The sequence below is a fragment of the Acinonyx jubatus genome, chromosome B2 (genome assembly GCF_027475565.1).
Source record: "Acinonyx jubatus isolate Ajub_Pintada_27869175 chromosome B2, VMU_Ajub_asm_v1.0, whole genome shotgun sequence".
Taxonomy (NCBI): domain Eukaryota; kingdom Metazoa; phylum Chordata; class Mammalia; order Carnivora; family Felidae; genus Acinonyx; species Acinonyx jubatus.
In genome coordinates, this window is record NC_069385.1 from 6,724,817 (window position 1) to 6,747,707 (window position 22,891).

At 39.2% G+C, this 22,891-nt stretch overlaps 1 protein-coding gene and 1 pseudogene across 2 annotated transcripts in view; one reads left to right on the forward strand and one right to left on the reverse strand.

Moving 5' to 3' along the window:
* PRKN (parkin RBR E3 ubiquitin protein ligase) overlaps positions 1-22,891 on the forward strand; it is a 1,330,206-nt gene that overhangs the window by 634,929 nt on the left and 672,386 nt on the right. For both annotated transcript variants that reach the window (XM_015083244.3, XM_053223338.1), the window contains exon 5: positions 14,782-14,865. In XM_015083244.3, the coding sequence (XP_014938730.3) occupies positions 14,782-14,865 (84 nt within the window). The remainder of the gene's footprint in view (positions 1-14,781; positions 14,866-22,891) is intronic.
* LOC128315756 (cytochrome c-like) lies at positions 20,912-22,043 on the reverse strand (annotated as a pseudogene).

Consider the following 22,891-nt stretch of genomic DNA (forward strand, 5'->3'; position numbering starts at 1 on the left):
CTGACCCACCAAGCCCTACCCAGCCTTGGACCAAACTTTTATTAAAATTTTGGCTGTTTTCTAACAAAGCAAGGAACTTCAGATATTCCATTTTATGAAATAGGAAGAGATCCATGTTATTATGGTAAACAAATCAGTGTAAAAAATGGACACCCTTTCATGAAAATGCAATACTCTTTAAGATATGCCCATGTAGCTAAACATGAAAGCCAGGTGAGTACTTATATGTAGGCGCAGGATTTTCTTAGGAACAGTCCTGTGATTACCCCCAACCTGTGAACAAATAAGCACATTAGGTCTCAGATCTCCATACAGCATAGAATTAACAGAATTTCACTGAGAATCAAGGTTGCTTTGATATGGGAAAATTTTGTAAACCACCCAGTTTCGTACTGAGGCAAGAAGATGGTTTTGCCATTACTTTTATAATGATCATTATTCCCCTGCTGATTGGCTGGAATTCACTAAATCACTTTTTTCCTTCTTCTGCTTCCTTTTGCCCCATATAAAATCCTTTCAAAAAAGAGTTTATTATTATTCATACAGTATCCGAATCAGAAACAAAAATATTTGTAAGGACTAAACAGTCATCTTCTTAAGGTCTTTTATTTTCTTTAAGTTCTAATTCACCTCCTAATAATTCTCTTTTTGCTTTAAAAACATTTATAGATACAACTGGGCTAATAAGTGAGCAGTGAGTCCCTTCATGTAGTCTTTAGTGGTCTTTTCTTCGACAGAAGCAGCTTGCAATTGGGACTTGCAGTTAGGTGTTCAGAGCTAAAGGTGTGTAAGATGTTTATGCTCTAAGGTGTGTCTGAGAGGCTCAGTCAGTTAAGCGCCCAACTGCAGCTCAGGTCATGACCTTATGGTTCCTAGTTTGAGCCCCGCATTGGGCTCTGCGCTGACAATTCAGAGCCTGGAGCCTGCCTCCCATTCTCCTTCTGCCCCTCCCCGACTTGTGCGTGCTCTTTCTCTCTCTCTCTCTCTCCCCTTCTCTCTCTCTCTCAAAAATAAATAAAAACTTAAAAAAAAGAGTAGATGCACTAAATCAAGCACAAATATATTTGTTTGTTTTTTGTGTACTAATCTCTTCCAATTTAACTTGGCAAAATAAATAGAAAATCACTCTCTGGTCACATTCAGTATTTATTTTGTGATACCTCCCTCGGCTGTAATATTACATTCTCTACTTAAAAGTTTAAAAGAATGACTGCAGGGAAGTGTTCAAATATTCACATATTTCAATTGAAAATTGTGTTTATGTTAAAAAAAAAAAAGAAATAGCCTGAGAACTTGGCTATTAGAGTCACATATTGAATTATCATTTCTCAAACTTTAACTTTGTGAAAAGTCTTTCTTATCTGCAAAATAAATGTGGCAGTGACAGACCTGAAGGTGACCCCCAGTGATCATCTAGCTTATGGCATCCATGCTTTTGTGAAATCCCTTCCTCTTGAATGCGAGTGGTTCTGGTGATTGCCTTCCAACCAAGAGCAAACGGCAAAGGTGACGACAATATGTCTGCTGCTCCCTTGACCATTTACACAAGATTCCCCTTAACCACATAATGGTAGACCACGTCTTCAGAGACGAGACCAAATATGGTCCTGTTGGCTTGATGGAGTAAGCAGCCAGGTTGAGGAAGCTCACATGGCAAGAACCATAGGAAGCCTCCAGTCAGCAGACAGATGAAAGCTGGCAGCCTTACAATTACAGCCACAAGGAAATTAATTCTGAAAACATCCCACGAGAGCGTGACAACTAATGCTTCTCCAGTCAAGCCTCCAGATGAGAGAGCAGCTGTGCCGACACCTTGCAGACAGCCTTGTGGGGCCCTGAGCAGAGGGCCCAGTGGAGCCAGCATGAGGTGATGGCCCACAAAAGTTGTGACATCATAGACACATGTTGTTTTAAGCCACTGAATCTGTGGTAATTTGTTACACAGCCGTAGAAAACTAATACGAGGTACAATCTCTCCTATGCTTTCTGAGATAACAAATAAGACAATGTATGTCAAAAAGCCTGTTAACAATAAAGACTTTAAAGGAAAAAAAACATAATTCTTAAATAACTTCCAGAGAAACAGAATATAAGCAAAAGGGCCTCAGTATGTATATGTATATGTATATGTATATGTATATGTATATGTATATGTATATGTATATGTAATACATGTATGCATATACATGTATATATGTAATACATGTATAGTATATATGCAAATTCCAAAATAAGTATATGTAATATACATATATGAATTACAAAAAGTCCACACACTTTTTCATGGCAGAATCTTAACTTTGTGTTTGCCTTGTGTGTGTGTGTGTGTGTGTGTGTGTGTGTGTGTGTGTTTGTATGTGTTCTTTCTTTTGGTATTTGCTTTTATAAGTATTAGATTTAGTTACAAATTTCCTCCCCACCAAGATAGTAGAAGTAAATGTTAAACATACCGCTCATTAAAGATGAGTCTTCTGATGGTGCATCTATGAAGGAGGAAGAGGTGGAGGAGGAGGAGGACAAGGAGGGGGTGGGGATAAGGAGGTAGGTGGGAAGAGGGAGGAGGAAGGAAGGCAAATGAGTTATCTAAAAACACAAATACTTTTTACCTTCCGAGTAGGGCCACAACATTTTGAAGCAGTTAGCAAAGACATCACTATGTATTCAGAGTAAAACAATACCATAAGAAATGCTTATTAATTTGGGGCACCTGGGTGGCGCAGTCGGTTAAGCGTCCGACTTCAGCCAAGTCACGATCTCGCGGTCCGTGAGTTCGAGCCCCGCATCAGGCTCTGGACTGATGGCTCAGAGCCTGGAGCCTGTTTCCGATTCTGTGTCTCCTCTCTCTCTGCCCCTCCCCCGTTCATGCTCTGTCTCTCTCTGTCCCAAAAATAAATAAACGTTGAAAAAAAAAAGAAATGCATATTAATTTGACATATATTTTTTTAATTGTGACCAAAAGTAAAGAAAGAAATGAATGCTTTTCTTATAAAGTGACTTTACTACTTAGCAAACATGTATCCTGGAACATGCCTGTTAGCATCTCTAAGCCTTAGTTTTTTCCATCTAAAAATGGGTAAAGGAATGCCTACCCTTCTTTGTTTTATATAACTTGCAGATGAAGTCTGTGTGGTACCAACCAGAGCCTCTGGCTAATAGCATATATTCATGATATGGTAGCTTTTTTTTAGAAAGCTAAGTCACCACATACATGTTAAATGTAATCTACTAAAGTAGGCATGGAATATATAACACATTTTATGAATATTTTCATCAAAATGATTAATGCTTTCTAAAACATTTGGGTTTTTGAGGTCAAATTCTGATATTTTAAAAACTTGTAAACTTATAAATAAGGTCATTCCTTAATGAATTAAAAATGAGAGTTTAGATGAATTATATAATGAGAGTTTAGACTTTTTTGTCTCCCTATATCTCAGCACCCCCATGTATGAGAAACAAAGAACTTCTTGATTTTTTAGATAACACTCGAAAATTATTACTGCTTTGTGTACTCCATTGACTTTGCTATTACAACAAATTTAATTTAGTAGTTGTAACAATAACTACTGGGTTTGACAGTGTTCCTGAAAATTCAAAATAAGAGTGATATAAAATGAAAAAATTTTTTTTTCATGTAAAAGTTCAAGTAAGGAATTCAGGACTGTTATGACACTCTCCGGGGTCAGGAACCCAGACTCTTTCTGAATTGTGGCTCTGCTGTGTATAGCTTTGAATTTGTGGTTCATGGTACAATGTGCATCTTACGAACAGAACAGTAGAGGAATGGATGAGGACAAAAGGCGACTGGAAGTTGCACAGGAAATTTCTGCTATATCCCCTTGGCTAACAAGGGGGGATATAGTTAGTCACAGGGCCACACTTGCCAGGGAGGCTGGGAATACAGTCATTTTTCCAGGTGCCACCTTCTCAGATATAAATCAGGAAATCTATGTTCCTAAAGGAGAGGAGATACTGAGAGACAACTCACAGCACGTGTTGTAACGTGAAGAAAGATATTTGTTCTCACTGGGATAACATCTGCATCAGTGATTCAATAAACAGTTTTAAGAGTGTAATATATATCTTCTAATAAGCATATATCTTAGTCATAATGAATACGTATCCCGTCAAAGAAAAGAATGTGATAGTCTTTGAAGGATTTCATTCAACCATCTTCTGTCAGATTCTTTACCTACCGCAAACTCTTCCTGGAGCATACCCATGATTTATTGTAAGAGACTCTTGGGATCTTAAATTGTCCTATGTGGGGAGGTACTTTAAGGACGTCACACAGGACAAAGAGGGAAGAGGCAGCTGGCAAGCATTTTGAGGACCCATCCATCTTCAACCACAGTGGGCCTACTATTTGTTTTATACATTTGTGTTCTACAAACCATTTCATTTAAGGAATGTATTCTATTTAAAAAAGAAAACATAAAACAGCTTTAGAAAACACACATTTTTCAGTTTCATAGCTTTACAGATGAGAAAATTGAAGCCTGGTTCACTTAAGGTATTTTTGAGTATTCACTATGTTTTCCTATGCATAGCAAAGCATGTAGATATAAGTTGAAACAGTCCATGACTTCAGGAATTCTGCAGCCTGATGGTGAATGGAAATAACCAGTTCAAAGCCATAAAGCTGGTTAGTCTTTTGTTTTGATTGACAGTGGACAGAGCCTATGAAAAGTTATAGTCTATTATCTCCAAAGGCTACAAGGGAAAATCACTAAAGATGTATTTTTAAGGGAAAATCATTTCATTACACAATTTAATATTAACAAATCATATTGGCTGTCACTCCTAATTGCCTTGTCCCTTTATCAAGTCTGGCTGCTGCTGAATGGTAAATTGGAAATGGTTAACATTAATTGAGTACCTAATATGTGCCTGACACTAGCCTAACATTTATTTATTTATTTATTTATTTATTTATTTATTTATTTAGATGGTGGGGAGGGGCAAAGAGAGAAAGAGAGAGGGAATCTTAAGCAGACTCAAGCCCAGCATGGAGCCACACGCAAGGCTCTATCTCACGACCATGAGATCATGATCTGAGATGAAATCAAGAGTTGGACACTTAACTGACTGAGCCACCCAGGTGCCCCAAGCCTAACTATTTTATATCCAATCCTTGCAACACTCTTATAAGGCAAATTCTATTATCACCCAATTTGGCCTGGGCTAGCTGATCCCTGAGAGGTTAAGGAACCTCCCCAAGGTTGCAGAGCTACTGAGAATTAAGGCTTCAAAAATATTTGTTGATTCATTGTTTTAACTCATGGAATAAGTTACATTCCATAAAATGTACAGATTTTAAGGGTTTAGTTCTGTGAGTTTTGACAGATCATCCCAATCAAATAGAACATTTCCAGAAATTTCCCTCATGCCTCTTTCCAGTCAATAACTCCTTTATCCCAAAGACAATCATCTCCTGATTTCTATCACTATAGATTAATCTTTTTACCAACATTCAGTATTTTCAGCCTTTTTAGGCACTTTTTAGTGGCTAAAAAGTTAAATCAAATGAAATTGTATCTTGTTGTCTTAATTTGTATTTTCCTTGTTATTAATGGTATTTATCATCTTTTATATGACCATTTGCATGTCTTATTTTGTGAATAGTCTGTTCAAGTCTTCTGTTTATTTTTGAACTAGGCTATTTGTCTCTATAGCATTAACTTTTAAAAGTTCTTTATTCTGGAAATGAATTATTTGACAGATATATGTATTGCAAATATTCTTTCCAGTCTGTGGCATGTATATTCATGTTTAATAGTGTCTTTCGATGAGCAGAAGTTTTTAATGTTCTTTGAAGTTCAATTTATAAACGTCTTCATTTATGGTTAGAGCCTTCTGTGTCCATATAAGAAAGTTCTGTCTGTTCCAAGGTTGTAAAGATGTCCTTGTTTGTTTTCTTCTAGAAGATGTATGGAGTGAGGAAAGGATTTAGATATTGATACTCAGTTGTTCAAGTACCATTTGATACAAAGATTCTTCTTCTCCTTCCCTCATTGAATTCCCTTGGCACACCTCTGTTATTTTCCCCCTTTTCTTTTCACTTTACTGAGAAATAATTTGTGTAAAATATACTGCCTCTATTTAAAGGGTACAATCTGAGGAGTCCTGACACATGTGTAAACCCATAAAACCACCACTACAATTAAGATAGAAAGCATTTCCGTTAACCTTTACGTTAGTTTGCTGGGGCTACCATAACAAAGTACCACTGACTGGGTGATTTAAACAGCAGAAATTTATTTACTCACAATTCTGGAGGCTGGAAGTCCAAGATCAAGGTGTTGTTGAGGTTGGTTTCCTCGGAGGCATCTCTAGTTGGTTTGTGGATGGGTTGTCTTCTCTGTGTGTTCACATGGCCTTTTATCTGTGAGTGCCCATGTCCTAATCTCCTCTTCTTATAAAAACAACAGTCATATTGGACTAGGACCCACTCTAATGACCTCATTTTAACTTATTGCCTCTTTAAAATCCATATTTCCAAATACAGCCACATTCTGTAGGGGAGTTAGGACTTTGACATGTAAATTTTGAGAGGACACAATTCAGTCCATAAAACTCCTCCAAAGATTCCTCATGCTCTTATGTAGTGCTTTCCATGCTCTGTCCCACCCAAAGCTACCACTGATTTGTTTACTGCTGTAGATTTATTTGCATTTTACGTAAGTGGAACATGTAGCATATTCTGTTGCATATTTTGCTTCCTTTACTCGCATCATTTTGAGAATCATCCATGTTACATTTATAAGTAACATGATACTTATTGCTGAATAATATTCCATTGGATGAATATGCCACATTTTGTTTATCCATTCATATTTTGACACATGTTTCGGTGGTCTACAGTTGGTGGTTATTATGAATAAAATTATTACGAGCATTTGTATACAGTTCTTTATGTGGACTCATGTTTTCATCTTTATTGGGTAATTACGTAAAAATGAAATACTCAAATCATTTTCAGTTACGTCTAACTTTATCAAAAATGCCTGAAGGTTTCCAAAGGGGCTGTGCCATTTTATATTTGTACCAGTAGGGTATGTGTGTTCCTGTTGTTTTACATATCACCAACATTTGCTATGGGTGTTTGTAAAAATGTAATCTGTTTGAAAAACAGGTTGCTCAGTTCATTTGTAACATTGGCTTTTGTAGCAACTCCACACAATCTACAGGATAAAGGATCCTTCTTTCTTTTCCATGACGATATTATCAGGTTTTAAGATATGTTCTGGGGCGCCTGGGTGGCTGGGTCGGTTAAGTCTCTGACTTCAGCTCAGGTCACGATCTCACGGTCCGTGAGTTCGAGCCCCGCGTGGGGCTCTGTGCTGACTGCTCAGAGCTTGGAGCCTGCTTCAGATTCTGTGTCTCCCTCTCTCTCTGCCCCTCCCCTGTTCATGCTCTGTCTCTCTCTGTCTCAAGAATAAATAAACGTTAAAAAAAATTTTTAAAAAAAGATATGTTCGATAAATATTTGTTGAGTAGATGAATATTTTGGTTCAAAGGATTTTTTTTCTTTATTATTTTCCCTGTTCACTATTTAATGACTGCGTTATTGGGCCTCGGCTCTAGTCACAGCACTGTGGTTAGCCTTTTGAGAAGCATAGGGTCCTTAAATCCAGTGGAGGAAGATGGAGAACCATGTTTGCCACATGAGTAGAAATATATGCTTTAAAAGAGTTACAAGCCACATGTTCTCGAAAGTGACATAATCCCTGGGGAATGGCTGAGTAACAGGGAAATTGAGAAAAATTAAAAAATGAAAAACGCACTGGGCTGAGTCAGATGCCTTAGAACTGACCAATTACTGCTTATCTGTCTACTAAATTAAAAATAACCCTACTCAGGGACTTCTATTTTGAGAAATAAGAAATATTACTTGTAACAGTTGTCATTTTTCAGTAAGTCAGCATGTGTCCAGGACTGGGCAAAACTTTTTTAAATGTGTATTTATTTTGAGAGAGAGAGAGAGAGAGAGAGCAGGCAGGGGAGGGGCAGAAAGAGACAGAGACAGCGAATCCCAAGCAAGCTCCACACTGTCAGCCCAGAGCCAGACGCGGGGCTCGAACTCACGAACCGTGAGATCGTGACCTGAGCTGAAACCAAAAGTCAGTTGCTTAGACGCTTAATCAACTGAGCCACCCAGCACCCCAGGGCCTGGCAAATATTAAAGTTGCTATTTCATTTAGTATTCATGAAAGCGCAATGAAGGAGGCCTTTGACCCCTTGCTTTTCAGAAGAGGTTTAGAAAGGTGGGGCCCATAGATAACAATTGGTGGAATTAGAATTCAACAGGTCTGTGAACTCTGAAGCTCCTCCTTCCCTGTATCATTTTTTGTTGCAGGTGCAGAGGAAAAGAAAGGAAGGAGACTGAGTGTAGGAGGGTTTTTTTTTTAATGTTTATTTATTTTGGGGAGAGAGAGTGTGGCAGAGAGAGAGAGAGACACACACACAGAGACAGAGAGAGAGAGAGAGAGAGAGAGAGAGACTGAAGCAGGCTCCAGGCTCTGAGCTGCCAGCATAGCTCAAACCCATGAACCGCAAGAGCATGACCTGAGCTGAAGTAGAACATTTAACCAACTAAGCCACCCAGGCGCCCCTGAGTGTAGCAGTTTTAAGGACAGTTTTGCTGTCCTAGTATTATATTACAAGTATAATTCTCAAAATTATTTTAACTCCTTAAGTTTAATTATATGACTTAAATGTGTGTGGCCCCAATCAAGAGGATATACTAAATGCAACACATTTGATAACTTGAAATAATCAGTAAAAGTACAGTTTAAGTAAAAGTACTGTTAAAATAATCCTTTATTTTATATTATTTTTTATTTTTTTTTAATTTATATCCAAATTAGTTAGCATATAGTGGAACAATGATTTCAGGAGTAGATTAAATAATCCTTTTTAAAAACTGGAAACACCAAGACTTTGTAGTAACATTTTGGTAAAACAGGATTTGCAATTTAAAAAAAAATTTTTTTTAACATCTATGTATTTTTGAGAGAGAGAGAGAGACAGAGCGCAAGTAGGGAAGGGGCAGAGAGAGAGGAAGACACAGAATCTGAAGCAGGCCCCAGGCTCTGCACTGACAGGCTGACAGCAGCGGGCCTGATGTGGGGCTTGAACCCACAAACCGTGAGATCATGACCTGAACCGAAGTCATATGCTTACCCGACTGAGCCACCCAAGCACCCCCGGATTTGCAACATTTTTAGACAGCAGTGTATATGCCCACCTATGTAAAGCAGACTATAGAATTTATTTAGATAATTCAGGGGGGTGGAAAACAACCTCTTTTGCTTTAACAGCTCATCTGGATCTGGGTCAGAGTGATATTTGGATAAGAATTAGCCAATGAAGTACTTCAATTTTCCACTTGATTAGACACGCGAGACGTAGCAAAAATGACGTGTAGATTAGTCCTACAATTTTCAAAAGTAAATTTTCAGGCTCATAATTTACAGATGTAAACACTTGCTTTTCATGCCATTGAGTCCTTTTTTTTTTCTGAATTTCTGATTCACATGCACCATACAGATGTGTTTAAATACTATTCCACTTTATGGTTTTCTGTTGGTGGTGACATTATCAGGGGAAATCCCCAAAACGTCATCTCTGGTTGCGGTTGTCCACTCGTTCACCAATTCCAACAACGTGAGTCCCTGCATCGTAACAACACCCGTGGATTCCACAGGCCAGTGGCTCCCAAGGTTTGAATTGAAATAATTTCTCACTTGAGACCCGGGATGCAGCTGCTGCTACAAACTAGTGAGATTCTATGGTGGTCAAAATGCTGTTGCAATGTTTTGTTTTGTTTTTTTTTTTAAGTGCTTTTCAGTATGAACTTGGAAAACTGTATTTACCCTAGGTCAACGATTGGCAAGCGTTCTCCATAAAGGACCAGAATAGTAGGGATTTTAGGTTTTGCAAGCCACTTCCTCTGTGTTGAAACAACTCAGTTCTGCCCTTGCAGTACATAGACAACAGGCACATGAGCGACCATGGCCATGCTCCAATCAAGTTCACGTGCAGACACGGAATCCTGAATATCACTTACTCTTCATGTGCCATGAAACACTCTTCTTTTTGTGCTTTTTAGCCATTTAAAAATCCAAAACCATTGTTTTTTCTGTGTAAAAACAAACCCTAGGCTGGAGTCAGTCAGCAGACCACAGATTGTTCCCCCTTGCTATAGATGCTCAGATAATTTATGTATTGTCTTGATTGTGTAATCAATATTGAGCTAAAAAAAGGAGGAAGTTTTATAAAAAGCAGCCAAATGATCCTTTATTAAGACATGTATTTCACCACTGTTCTGACATTTTTTTCAGATATCTTTCTCCCATTCTTTACATTGGAGAGATTAAATACATTTTGGGGGGAATTCTCTCCCTGACATGGGTGCTGTGTGATATGCAGTCCCTTTTAAATCTTGTAGCCTGGAGACCTTTTTACCCCTGTATAAAAACCATTAATAATAAATGCTTTAACCATGCATCTGTTAAAACACAGTATGCAAGGATGAACCAATTAACATTTTATATTTCCTAAGACTCGAAAGCGGCAACATTGAATCTGCTTTGTAATGGCATAAATTCACTGGCACACTTGTTTCTATTTTCGGGGTGGGTACAGCAATAGCGTTCAATACCGATGCTGTGAGGAGTGTGGCTCAGCTAACACATTGATTTCATTATGCTGAATTCCCATAGTCATTGGAATTCTATTGGCTTTATTACTTATGTTATCTGGTTATGGTTTGAGATCAAGAAGAATATTGTGAATGGGCTTTCTATAATCTCCTCGTACAAAACGAGGACTTATCAGATAAAGTAGTATCTTATAAGGTAATTATAGGAATTGTTACATAAATGTTTTCATTGCTTCTTGGACTTTGAAATATTAAGGCATGAAAAATAAATATCTGTGTGATGCACAGTTTCATTTCATCCTAGACTTTGTGGCAGGGAATCCTACTCTGGGCAGTGAAATGAATGCAAATGGGCCCTAACCCCTATGTTACTCCTCTGTCCCCAGACTGTGCCCATGTTAGCTTTATCTCTTACCATTGCATGTGCTTTAAGTAGGTCAGCGCTTCCTGAACCAGGAAGGAGCCTCGAAAGGCTATTGATAGAGCAAGGAAGCAATGTCTCCATGTTTAGTTAATGGTTATCCACGATGAAATGGATTTCCTTTGCAACTTTTCCAAGCCTCAAGTATGCCTGAGTTCATTGTCGGTCTCCACCAGCCACAGCGTGTGATCAGTGCTTCCCGTGGCTGTCCCGCCAGAGACTGCCATGTTCTAAGGATGGGTGGCTACTGTCCCGGATGGAAGAGACACAAGACACTGTTTTTGTTAGAAGTGGTCAGGAATGTTGGAGAGTTAAAAGGGGAAAGCCATGAGACCTTCACAATTATTTCATTATACCCTGCCTCACTTCAAAAGGATTTGACAAGTCTGCAACAATATGTTGAGGCTAAAAACAAGAAAAACCAAATAAGATGAGGAAAGAGGTCAAGGAAAATCAATTGAGAAAAATAATATGAAAGCAAAGGTAAAATTAGTAAACCTAATATTTATTATAAGTTATGTAAAGTTTCCAGAGCCGGGCCACAGATTTGACTCTCTAAAGTTTTCCTAGTCCTCTAAAATTGAAAGAAACCACCTGAGTGACTCAGTTGGTTAAGCATCCGACTCTTGATCTTAGATCAGGTCATGATCTCACAGTTTGTGGAATTGGGCCCTGCATCTGACAGTGCAGAGTCCTATTAGAATTCTCTCTCTCCCTCTCTGTCTGCCCCTCTCCCGTTTGCACTCTATCTCTCAAAATAAATAAATAAGCATTAGAAAAAAATGAGAAAAACCTGATTCCCAGTATCCATGGAGTATCCTACAGAGAAACAGATTAACAAACAAACATAACCTCCAAGATGGGTCCTCGGCCAAGGATTGAAATACGACGTGGGAGACTGTATTCCAGCCATGCTGGTCTGCGCTGAATTTCTCATGTGAAGTTGGAAAAGCAAGGCTGATAAATGTGATCCAGTTCTTGGTGTCAGTTCTTTATCCTTCTTTTACTCTGATACGTGTGTCATTTTGATCAAATGAATATATGGCTATGTTTAGAAATCAAACATACAGATGGCCTCATGATAAAAAAGCAACATCTTGTAGGGTGAGGATATTAATCCCCTCCTTCGCCTTCTCTCTCAGCTCCACCTTTGCCATCCAATTCGTACCTTTATGCCTTTACTTTTACATTGCCCAAGCTGCATGGCATGTATGTTTGGTTACATAACCATGATTTCAATCATCTGCCCAATCTCAGTAGTATGATTGTAAGGTTGAAAGTCAAGGGAATGTTTACATCACCATGACTACAATGGATTTTAAATGCATGCATTACACTTAGAGGTGCAGGGGAAATGAAATTGCTTATTCCCCATAACGGATGTGATCTTCATCATGAACCCTGACCCTTCCATGGAGGTGTATGTTCTTGATTAATCAATGTCATTGTGTCGTGGGTCCCTAAGATGGCTTTGCCTGTCTAGGTTCGGTGGATCGCTGGAAGGGCTTACAGGACTCGGTGTATCGTCCTACACACGAGTAAGGTTCATCCTGCCAACAGGATGCAAAGTAGCAGATGGAAAAGACATGTGGTGTGAAGTCTGGAGGAAACCACAGGCAAGTTTCCAAGAGCCCTTTCCCAGCAGAGCCGCACAGGACGTGCTCGTTTACCCAGCACCCAGGCTTTACTGGAGGCTGGTCACTGTATACCCCTCCCTAGCACAATTCCAGACTCCCAGGGGATAAGGGGTTCAGCACAAACCAGGTTGTTCCTACAGACAGTTTTCATGCTGCAAACCCTCTGTGTAACTAAGCGAATGGGAACACTCCCCAAGTACAAATTCCCAAGTGGCATCCCAGGGCCACCGTGGAAGCAGCCTCCCTAAGGACGGCAAGCCTCCGGCTTTTCTGCAGTTGCTTACAACCTTGCGGTTGAAGCAGTGGCTTTTGGTGTAATGACCTATGAATCCAGATCGTAGCTCCTTTTGAGGTTTGGCTCAAATGGCCTCTGTTGAAGTTTGGCTTAGTATCTTTAAGGTAGATGCTCAACGTCCCAGATTCCCTCTGCCCTCCCCTGTTTTTCTCTAAATTATGTGGGTGCACGTGTAAGTGCGTGGGTCTGTGTGTGTATGGTGTGCCTGTGCGTGGTCTGTGGTGTTGTGTGTGTGTGTACACGTGAGTGGGTGCGGGTGTGTGGTACCCATGTGTTAGAGCGTCTGATGTGTGTGCACGTGCGTGTGTGTGCTTGGTGCACCTGTGTGTGCGTACGTGTGCTGGTGCAGGGGGAGGGGAAGCGAGCGCTCCTGGAGACGCAGGAATGGCTGAGATCCTCGCGTGCTTTCTGAGTTTGCACTGGTTTGTGGGGCATCATGGCCAGGAGGCTTCTTGGTCTGGCTCGTGGGGCAAGGTGGTCCTGGTGCTGACTGGTGGTGACCAGTTTCACTGCTCACATAAACCTCTGGTGGGTCCCAATGTCTTTGGGAGTAAAATCACCATGGCGGCCATCCCTTGACCTTAACCTTTCTCCGCCTGGCCGGGCACAGGCCCTATAACACGCCTGCCGGAAGCACTGTCATCACCACAGCTGGTGACACCACCCTTCTGTCCTCCTCCTTCTCTGCCGTGTCTACAGAGACACCACCCATCTGTCCCGAGGCTCTTGCCCAGAGCCGTACGTTGGATGAGGCCAAGGCTGGGCCTCTCCCTGCCTTCCCTCAAGCTGTCTGACATTCCCCTGAACTCTTAGACCTTCTAGCACACGTGTAAATTCGGCAAATCTGCGTGTCCCCAAATCACTCCTCACCATTCTCCCACTTACTTGACAATTCAGTTAGGTAGAGAATTTTAGGTTGAAAACTCTTTCCTCTGATCTTTAAAGGTATTTGTGCTACTTAAAATTTCTATTTTGATTTTTGTTTCTAGTTAGGGGATCTGACCTTTCTCTCTAGAAGATTTTAGGATCTTCCATTTATGAAAATTCTCACTTTCCCACTGTTGGCTGCTCCAGGCATCACTCTGTTGTGGCCCATGCCTTCTTCTTGAGCCTTCAGACTTGCTGTGGTCCCACAGGGCACAGAGGCCCCTCCTCTGCTGCAGCCTGTTGCAGATTTCCAGAAACGCATGGAAATTTCTTCTCAATCAATACTCTGTCTTCTGTTCTCCTTGGTATTATGGGTTTACACCAAGCTAGTTTTTAAATGTAGTTTTCGTGGTGCCTCAGGAGAGAGTGGGGGAAATGTGTCCACTCAGCCTGCCGGCTGTGACAGGTGGCCCTTCCCGGTATGCCGCCACGTGGTCCACGACTGCCCCCGAAGAATCCTTTTGAATGTAATTGCGTAGATGTTTTCATGTAAAAGTCATCATTTGACATTGCAGTGAACTTAAGAAAAGTAGTTAAGTTTTCAAACCATTGAATTAACCACAGTGGGGAGACGATTACGTGTGAATGTACCACATGTTTGGATCAATATGCTAAACATCATCTTAGTGTATTTAAGAAAATAGTTTTGATCCACCAGATTCCCCCAAAAGGATCTTGAGAACTGCCAGGTTCTGTGGATTACATTTCAAAAATCATTGGACGGCATATTACTATTCATTATCATTTTATAGTAGAAATAGATTTTAGAAAACATACTAGGGAGTACCTTTGTGTTACAGTTCATGCACCAAGTACATGTTTGTTTTTCTCAAAGGGTCCATCTTGCTGGGACGATGTCTTAATCCCAAACCGGATGACTGGTGAATGTCAAACTGCAAGCTGTCCTGGGACTACAGCCGTAAGTACCCAGTCAAGTCCATTTCTTTTTTTTTTTTTTTTTTCATTATGACATCTTCAGGGTTTAGTAGGAAATGAGAATAGAGACAAGAATGCTGACTTTTCTTCCATATGATAGTATCCAGCAAAAGTGTTCTCTGATTCAAAGCTTTTATAATAGTCACCCAAAATTCTACCTTTTTCATTGCTTTCCAGTGTCATTTTCCCAGAGGCTTAACCACTTTAGGTGACTATGTTGAAATATGTCAATTTAAACTTCTTAAAAAGTGATATTCATGGAATATGAAGAAGAGCCACTTCAGAGCCTAGAAAAAGAAAATAACAAAGATATATGGTTAATCTTTGCGCCGATCCTGTGATATTTTGTATTTATATTCCCACATCATTCAAAATGGCTTTCTTTCTTCATCTCTACCTTTCCTTTTCTGACACAGCGGGCTACTAGAAAATCTAGTATGGATGAACAGCTATACAACTGAATTACCATCTTCTGTTCTCTGCAGTCCCTTTTCTCTTTGCAAACCTGGGGCATATCTTGATGTTTCGCATAGAAGAGGTATTTCTTGAAAGAGACTCTGAGTCCTGAAGTGATTTTCTAAATAATTTTATATCCCAATCAAGTTGGTAATTTGTGTATTGTTTTACTTTTTGCCTCAAAAATTCCTGGATCTATCATAATCTGATTTTATATTATCTCCTGAGCTGTAAATACCATTACGGTACCAACACAAATGTCAATGTTAGTTCACAAACTGTCACAGACAGCTGGCGGTTGGTATCTCCTCTAAGGAATAAAGTCTGTCAGTGGCAACAGGTATGATGTTGGAGCTACAGCTATTAGGCGCGTCTTCTCTCTCCGATTTGCAGGGTGATTGCAAAGTACTGAGGTAGCAGTGAGCAGCCCAAGCAATCACTCTCCATCAAACAGGGCTGAGGACCATGAACAGATTTTTATTAATGCAAATCCTGAAGAAAAATAATGACTTGTGTGTCACTCGCAGGTATTGAGGCATAATACACTCTTGTAAGTTTACTACTGGGATGAAGTTAGAGTGTATATATTTACGGAGCAGAATTCTTAAATATAATGAGATATACATACATGCATACAAATGCAATGTGTGTATAATACACACATTGTGGCTGGGCATGAACCCCACTTAAAAAAAATGCATGAAGCGAGGGAGCATTGCTCAAAAACTGCCAACAGTGCCTCTCAGGTCCCCTTGGCCACCCTGTGAGTTCCGTGCCTAACCTAGTAACAGGCAGGGGAGACACAGGGGCCACCTTCTTTGACAATGTGGGTGGCGGATGTGCATCCCAGCAGAGCCAGGATGGAGAGGAGGCTTCTGTTGTGGGCTCTGGGCGTCAAAGAGCTCTGCCCAGGGAGGACAGGGAATGTAACACAGCCCCTGCAGGCTTGCATGCAGATGGCTCTCATAGTCCCTCCCCACTGCGACTCTGGTGCCTAGAGTTGAATTATGACTGAAGGCTTTCTTGCAAAGGCTGTTCGCCCAAGGTTCCACCCAGGTGTGAACACATTTCTCCAGAGCAAGGACACAGGTATGCTGAGGGGTTCCCACATTCCCATGGTCAGAGACCTTCTCCGGTGTGAACTACCAAGTGTATCTCTTCTGCTGGAAGCATGCCACATTGACTGCACTCATAAATCCCTACCAGCATGTCACCTTCTGGTCACCGGTGTCACAGAAGCTGCAGAAGAAGGCTTTCCCACTCTGAGGTCTTTCTACAATGAGGACTTCGGGTAAGAGGTGGGAGCTTTGGATCTCTTAGACTCATTGCAGTCAGACACCTTTCTGTGCTTAAAACTTTCGGTGCCAAACAAGGAGGGCATTTGGAATGAAGGCTTCCTCACTGGTGTTGCACATGGAAGACTTTTCCTTGCTGCGTGGTTTCTGAGGACACCTCACACTCCTGATTGTGTGGGGTTGTGTTCCTGTGAATTGTCAGGTGGTAATTAAGAGCTGCTTACCTTGGAAGGCCTTTCTAAACACCTTGAATTTGAAGGTTCAAGGCTGGCTCTCATATGGCTAGACCAAGTCAAGTCCTTGCTGGCCAGCACCCAGGCCTCCTCCCCACACCTCTGTTGTGGGACCATGTGGGGTTGGAGACGTCAAGCCCCAGTGGGAACAAGCAAAATTATGCAGGGCACACACCATAGATGCCCCAGGGCCCTTGTCCAAGAGCCTCTCTTCTCCCAGGACAGGCACACAACCACACCCTCAAAGGTCATTGGTCCCGGCCAATTTCAGCATCTCCGTGGCCATCATTGGAGCCTTGGTCTGGGGGCCTCCTTGGAAGCCACCCCATGTAACGTCATGGGAAGCAGTGTCTGGCCCAGTGATCTGCTCAGACCAGAGCTTTTCGGCATCAAATCCTTTAGACTGAAAACACGTTTGAATTGCCTAGGAAAATCATCCAGGGGATTGAAGTAAAATACAGATGTCAAATTAGTTTTAAAAAAGAAAAAGAAGAGGGTAGAGTAGAGGCAAGTAGGACAAATAAGAAGTGTATACGTGTACATACACACACACACACACACACACACACAATAATAGAATAAAACCATATACAACAGTGACAAAACAAAATGTAAATGTGCTAACAAAAGTTTAAAAGACAAAGATTCTAAGACTGGATTAAAAGAAGAACGTCCAGCTTTATGCGAGACACAAGATATATACCTAAAACATGAGAACAAAAGCACTGAAAGTTAAAGAATGGACAATGACATACCAGGCAAACATTAACCAAAGGGCAGCTTTTGAAACGATTTTAATTGCATATAAAATCAGTTTTGGGGGAAACAGCATTATTAAAATTTTTCATTTTTCTTTTTTTTAAGTTTTTATTTTAATCTCAGTTAGTTAACATACAGTGTTATATTACTTTCAGGTGCACACCATAGCGATTCAACACCTCCGTACAACACCCAGGGCTCATCACCACAAGCACACTCCTTAATCCCCATCACCTATCTCCCCCCATCCCCCACCAGCTCCCCCTGTTAACCATCAGTTTGTCCTCTGTAGTTAAGAGTCTGTTTTTTTAATTTCTCTCACTCTCTCACTCTCTCGATCTCTCTCTCTCTTTTCCCTTTGCTCCTTAGTTTTGCTTCTTAATTTCCACGTATGAGTTAAATCCTACAGTATTTGTCTTTCTCTATGACTTAGGTAGTTTAGCATTATACTCAGTAGATCCATCTATGTCCTTGAAAATGGCAAGATTTCATTTTTTGTGGCTGAATAATATTTTATTGTATATCTATGCCACATCTTTTTAATCTATTTATCAGTGAACACTTGGGCTGCTTCCGTATGTTGGCTATTATAAATAATGCTGCTATAAATATAGGGGTGCATATAATTTTTTGAATTAGTGTTTTGTATTTTTTGGGTAAATACCCAGTAATAGAATAACTCAATGTAATGGTAATACTATTTTTAACTTTTTGAGGAACCTCCATTCTGTTTTTCACAGTGGCTGCACCAGTTGGCATTCCCACCAACAGTGCGTGAGGGTTCTTTTTTTCTCCACATCCTCACCAACCTTTGTTGTTTCTTGTGTTGTTGATTTTAGCCATTCTGATAGGTGTGAGGTGATAGACCATTGTGGTTTTGATTTGCATTTCCCTGATGGTAAGCGATGATGATGAACATCGTTTCTTGTGTCTGTTGGCCATCTGGATGTCTTCTTTGAAGAAATGGCTGTCCAAGTCTTCTTCCCAGTTTTTAAATGGATTAATTGTTTTTTGAGTGTTAAGTTGTATAAGTCCTTCATATATTTTGGATACTAAGCCTTTATCAGCTATGTCATTTGCAAATATTCTTCTCCCATTCTGTAGGTTGCCTTTTGGTGTTGATTGTTTCCTTCGCTATGCAGAAGCTGTTTATTTTTATGTAGTCCCAATAGTTTATTTTTGCTTTTGTTTCTGTTGCCTCAGGAGACATATCTAGAAAAAAGTTTCTATAGCTGATATCAAAGAGGTTACTGCCTGTGTTCTTTTCTAGGATTTTTATGGTTTCAAGTCTCACAATTAGGTCCTTAATCCATTTTGAGTTTATTTTTGTGTGTGGTGTAAGAAAGTGGTCCAGTTTATTTCTTTCGCATGTTGATGTCCCATTTTCCCAGTACCATTTGTTGAAGAGACTGTCTTTTTCCCATTGGATATTCCTTCCTGCTTTGTTTTGATCACTACAGCTTTGTAACATACCTTGAAGTCTGGAATTGTGACGCTTCTAGCTTTGCTTTTCTTTTTCAAGATTGTTTTGGCTATTTAGTATATTTTGTGGTTCCATACAGATTTTAGAATTGTTTGCTCTAGTTCTGTGAAAAATGCTGTTGGTATTTTGACAGGGATTACATTAAATGTATAGATTGCTTTAGGTAGCAAAAAAAATTTAATAATAATTATTTTTCTAATCCATGAGCAGGGACTACATTTTCATTTCTTTGTGTCATCTTCAATTCCCTTCATCAATGTTTTATAGCTTTCAGAGTACAAGTCTTCCACATCTAATCTTTGGTTAGATTTATTCCTAGGTATCTTATTATTTTTGGTGAAACTGTAAATGGGATTGTTTTTTTTAATTTCTCTTTCTGCTGCATTATTGGTGTATAGAAATGCAATAGATTTCTGTACATTGATTTGTATCTTGCAACTTTCCTGAATTTGTGTATCAATTCTAGTAGTTTTTTGGTGGAGTCTTCTAAGTTTACTATGTATAGTATCATGTCATCTGCAAATAGGGAAAGTTTTACTTCTTCCTTATTGATTTGGATGCCTTTTATTTCTTTTTATTGTCTGATTGCTGTGGCTAGGACTTCCAATAGTATACTGAATAACAGTAGTGAGAGTGAACATCCTTTTCTTGTTCCTGATTAGGCGAAAGCTCTCTGTTTTTCCCCACTGAGGATCCTTTATCTGATTTTGGTAGGATTTTGCCTCACAGAATGAATTTGGAACTTTTCCTTCCTTTTCTGTTTCTTGGGAATAGTTTGAGAAGAATCGGTGTTAACCCTTCTTTAAATGTTTTATAGAATTCACCTGTAATGCCATCTGGTCATGGACTTTTATTTCTTAGGAATTTTTTGATTACTGATTCAATTTCTTTGCTGATTTTTGGTCCGTTCAAATTTCCTATTTCTTTCTGGTTTAGTTTTGGTAGTTTATATGTTTCTAGGAATGTATCCATTTCTTCTAGGGATCCTTCTAGGTTTATGACTTTGTTGGCATATAGTTTTCATGATATTCTCTGATAATTGTTTGTATTTCCGTGGTGTTGGTTATTATTTCCCCTCTCTCATTTGTGATTTTATTTATTTTTGTCCTTTCTCTTTTATTCTTGAGGAGTCTGGTTAGAAGTTTATCAATGTTATTGATTTTTTTCAAAGAATTCACTCCTGGTTTCACTGATCTGTTCTATTATTATTTTAGTAAAACCATCTGTTAAATCCATCTGTTCTAGTGTATCATTTGAAGCCATTGTTTCTTTGTTGATTTGCTGTATAGATGATCTGTCCATTGAGTGGGTGTGACAGTCCCCAACTACTATTGTGTTGTTACTAATTAGCTCCTTTATGTTTGTTATTAACCATTTTATCAATGTTGGGTGCACAAGTATTTACAATTGTCATATCTTCTTGTTGGATTTTCCCCTTTATATTTTTTGAGAAGTGTTAATATTCTGTATTTAGTATCATGCATAAACCACCCCAACATGCCTTTCATTAAGCAAAAGGCAACATTTTAAATGCAAGGAATTTTAATTCAATTGGCAGAGTTAAGACTAAAAGGAGAAAGGAGACATTGTCAGCTTATCTTTAGCCCTTGCCTTTAATAGGCTAACAAACACAACTTGAAACACAGCTGAGCCTTGCTGTTCTGATAGAGTGAACCTTCACCCTCAGTATTTAAATATATTAATATAACCAATTATATAAATCTATAAAACCAATCTCCTGTAAGCTTAGAGATGGCATTTACCAGCTCTGTGAAAAGCTGAACACTGTCAATCCCATATTCATTTAACCACGAGCCAATCTTATTTAAATCAGGACTGTCCAAAAGAAATATTCTATCAGCCATTAGTGATCTGAATTCGGGTGTACAAGATCAATTTAAATATGGTACACATATAAAAAAGTCATGAGACATTTTTGTTTTGTAATAAATAAAGCAATGGCCAACTATTACTCCTTAGTAGCTTTTTTAAGAAAAGCTATCAAGTCTGCTCTTTCCCCTGCCTTCTTAATGCCGGCAAAAATCATTTTTGTTCTTGGGATATACTTCTTGGGATTCTCCAAATACTCCATCAGTGTCTCCTCTCCCCAGGAGATGCCTTTCTTCTTGTTGGTATCCGTGTAAGAAAATCCAGGGGCTTGACCTGTCTCTTGCCCAGATAAACCATGGATATTTGGCCCAGCTTGTGATTGCCTCCATTTTCCATAGTATGACACTGGGCACACTTCTGAACAAAAATCTTCTTGCCCTTTTCAACATAACCCATGTTTAAATTGCTCTTTGGTCATGCATGAAACAAAGGTGCCTGCTCACAATCCAGATGTACCACTCTCTCTGGATTTCCCCCTTTACTATTATATAGTGTCCTTCTTTGTCTGTTGTTAGAGTTTTGGTTTTAAAGTCTTTTTTGTCCAATATATATATTGCTACTCCAGCTTTCTTTTGCAATTCATTTGCACGATAGATGGTTTCTCCACTTCCTCACTTTTAATCTGATGGTGTCTTTAGGTCTGAAATGAGTCTCTTTGTAAGGAGCATATGCATGGCTCTTGTTGGGTTTTTTGTTTTTACTTTTTTGTTGTTTGTTGTTTTTGTTTGTTTGTTTAATCCACTCTGTCTCCTTATGTCCTTTGATTGGAGCATTTATTCCATTTACATTCAAAGTAATTACTGATAGATATGTTATGTATTGCCATTTTATTACTTGTTTTGTGGTTGTTTCTGAACATTTCCTCTGATTCTTGTATTTCCTTCATGTTTTGCTGATTTTCTTTAGTGATATATTTGGATTTCCTTCTTTATACTTTGCATATTTGTTAGTGGTTTTTGATCTATGGTTACCATTAGGTTTGTGTATAGCATCTTCTACATATAGCAATCTATATTAAGTTGATGGTCATTTAAGTTTGAACCCATTCTTTGCTCCTCTCCTCCCACATTCTATGAGTATTTCTTTTGTGAGTTCCTTGACTGATTTCTTACAGAAATATTCATTTTTGCTGATTTTGTGTTTCCTACCTTGATTTGTCACTTTTGGTCCATCCTTTCCTGAACTCAAAGAGTCCCCTTTAATATTTCTCACTGGGCTGATTTAGTTGTCATGAATTCCTTTAGTTTTTGTTTATCTGGGAAACTCTTTATCTCTCCTTTTATTCAGAATGATAGCCTTCCTGGATAGAGTATTCTTGGGTGCAGATTTTTCCCATTCAGCACCCCAGGTACATCCTGCCCTTGCTTCTGCGTGCCAAGTTTCTGTTGAAAAATCTCCTACTACCTTTATGGGTTTTCCCTTGTAAGTTACTGACATCTTTTGTCTTATATCTTTTAACTTTTTTTCTTTATTATAATGTTTTGCCAATTTAATTACAACATGTCTTGGTGTGGGTCTGCTTTTGTTGATACTTGTGGGAGTTCTCTGTGCCTCCTGGGTCTGGATATCTGTTTCCTTCATTAAGGAATTTTTCAATTATTATTTCTTCAAATAAATTTTCTGTCCCCTTTTCTCTCTCTTCTTCTTCTGGAACTGCTATAATATGAATGTTATTACATTTGCTACAGTCACTGAGTTCCCTAAGTCTATTCTCATTTTGCATAATTCTTTTTTTTTTCTCTCTTTGCTTAACTTGTTTACTTTCCATTACTGTTTTCTAGGTCATTAATTCATTAATTCATTCCTCTGCTTCTTCCATCCTGCTGTTCATTTCATCATTTAATTTATTGAGTCCTTTATCTCTGCTCTGTTATTTCTTATTGTTCTGTTAAG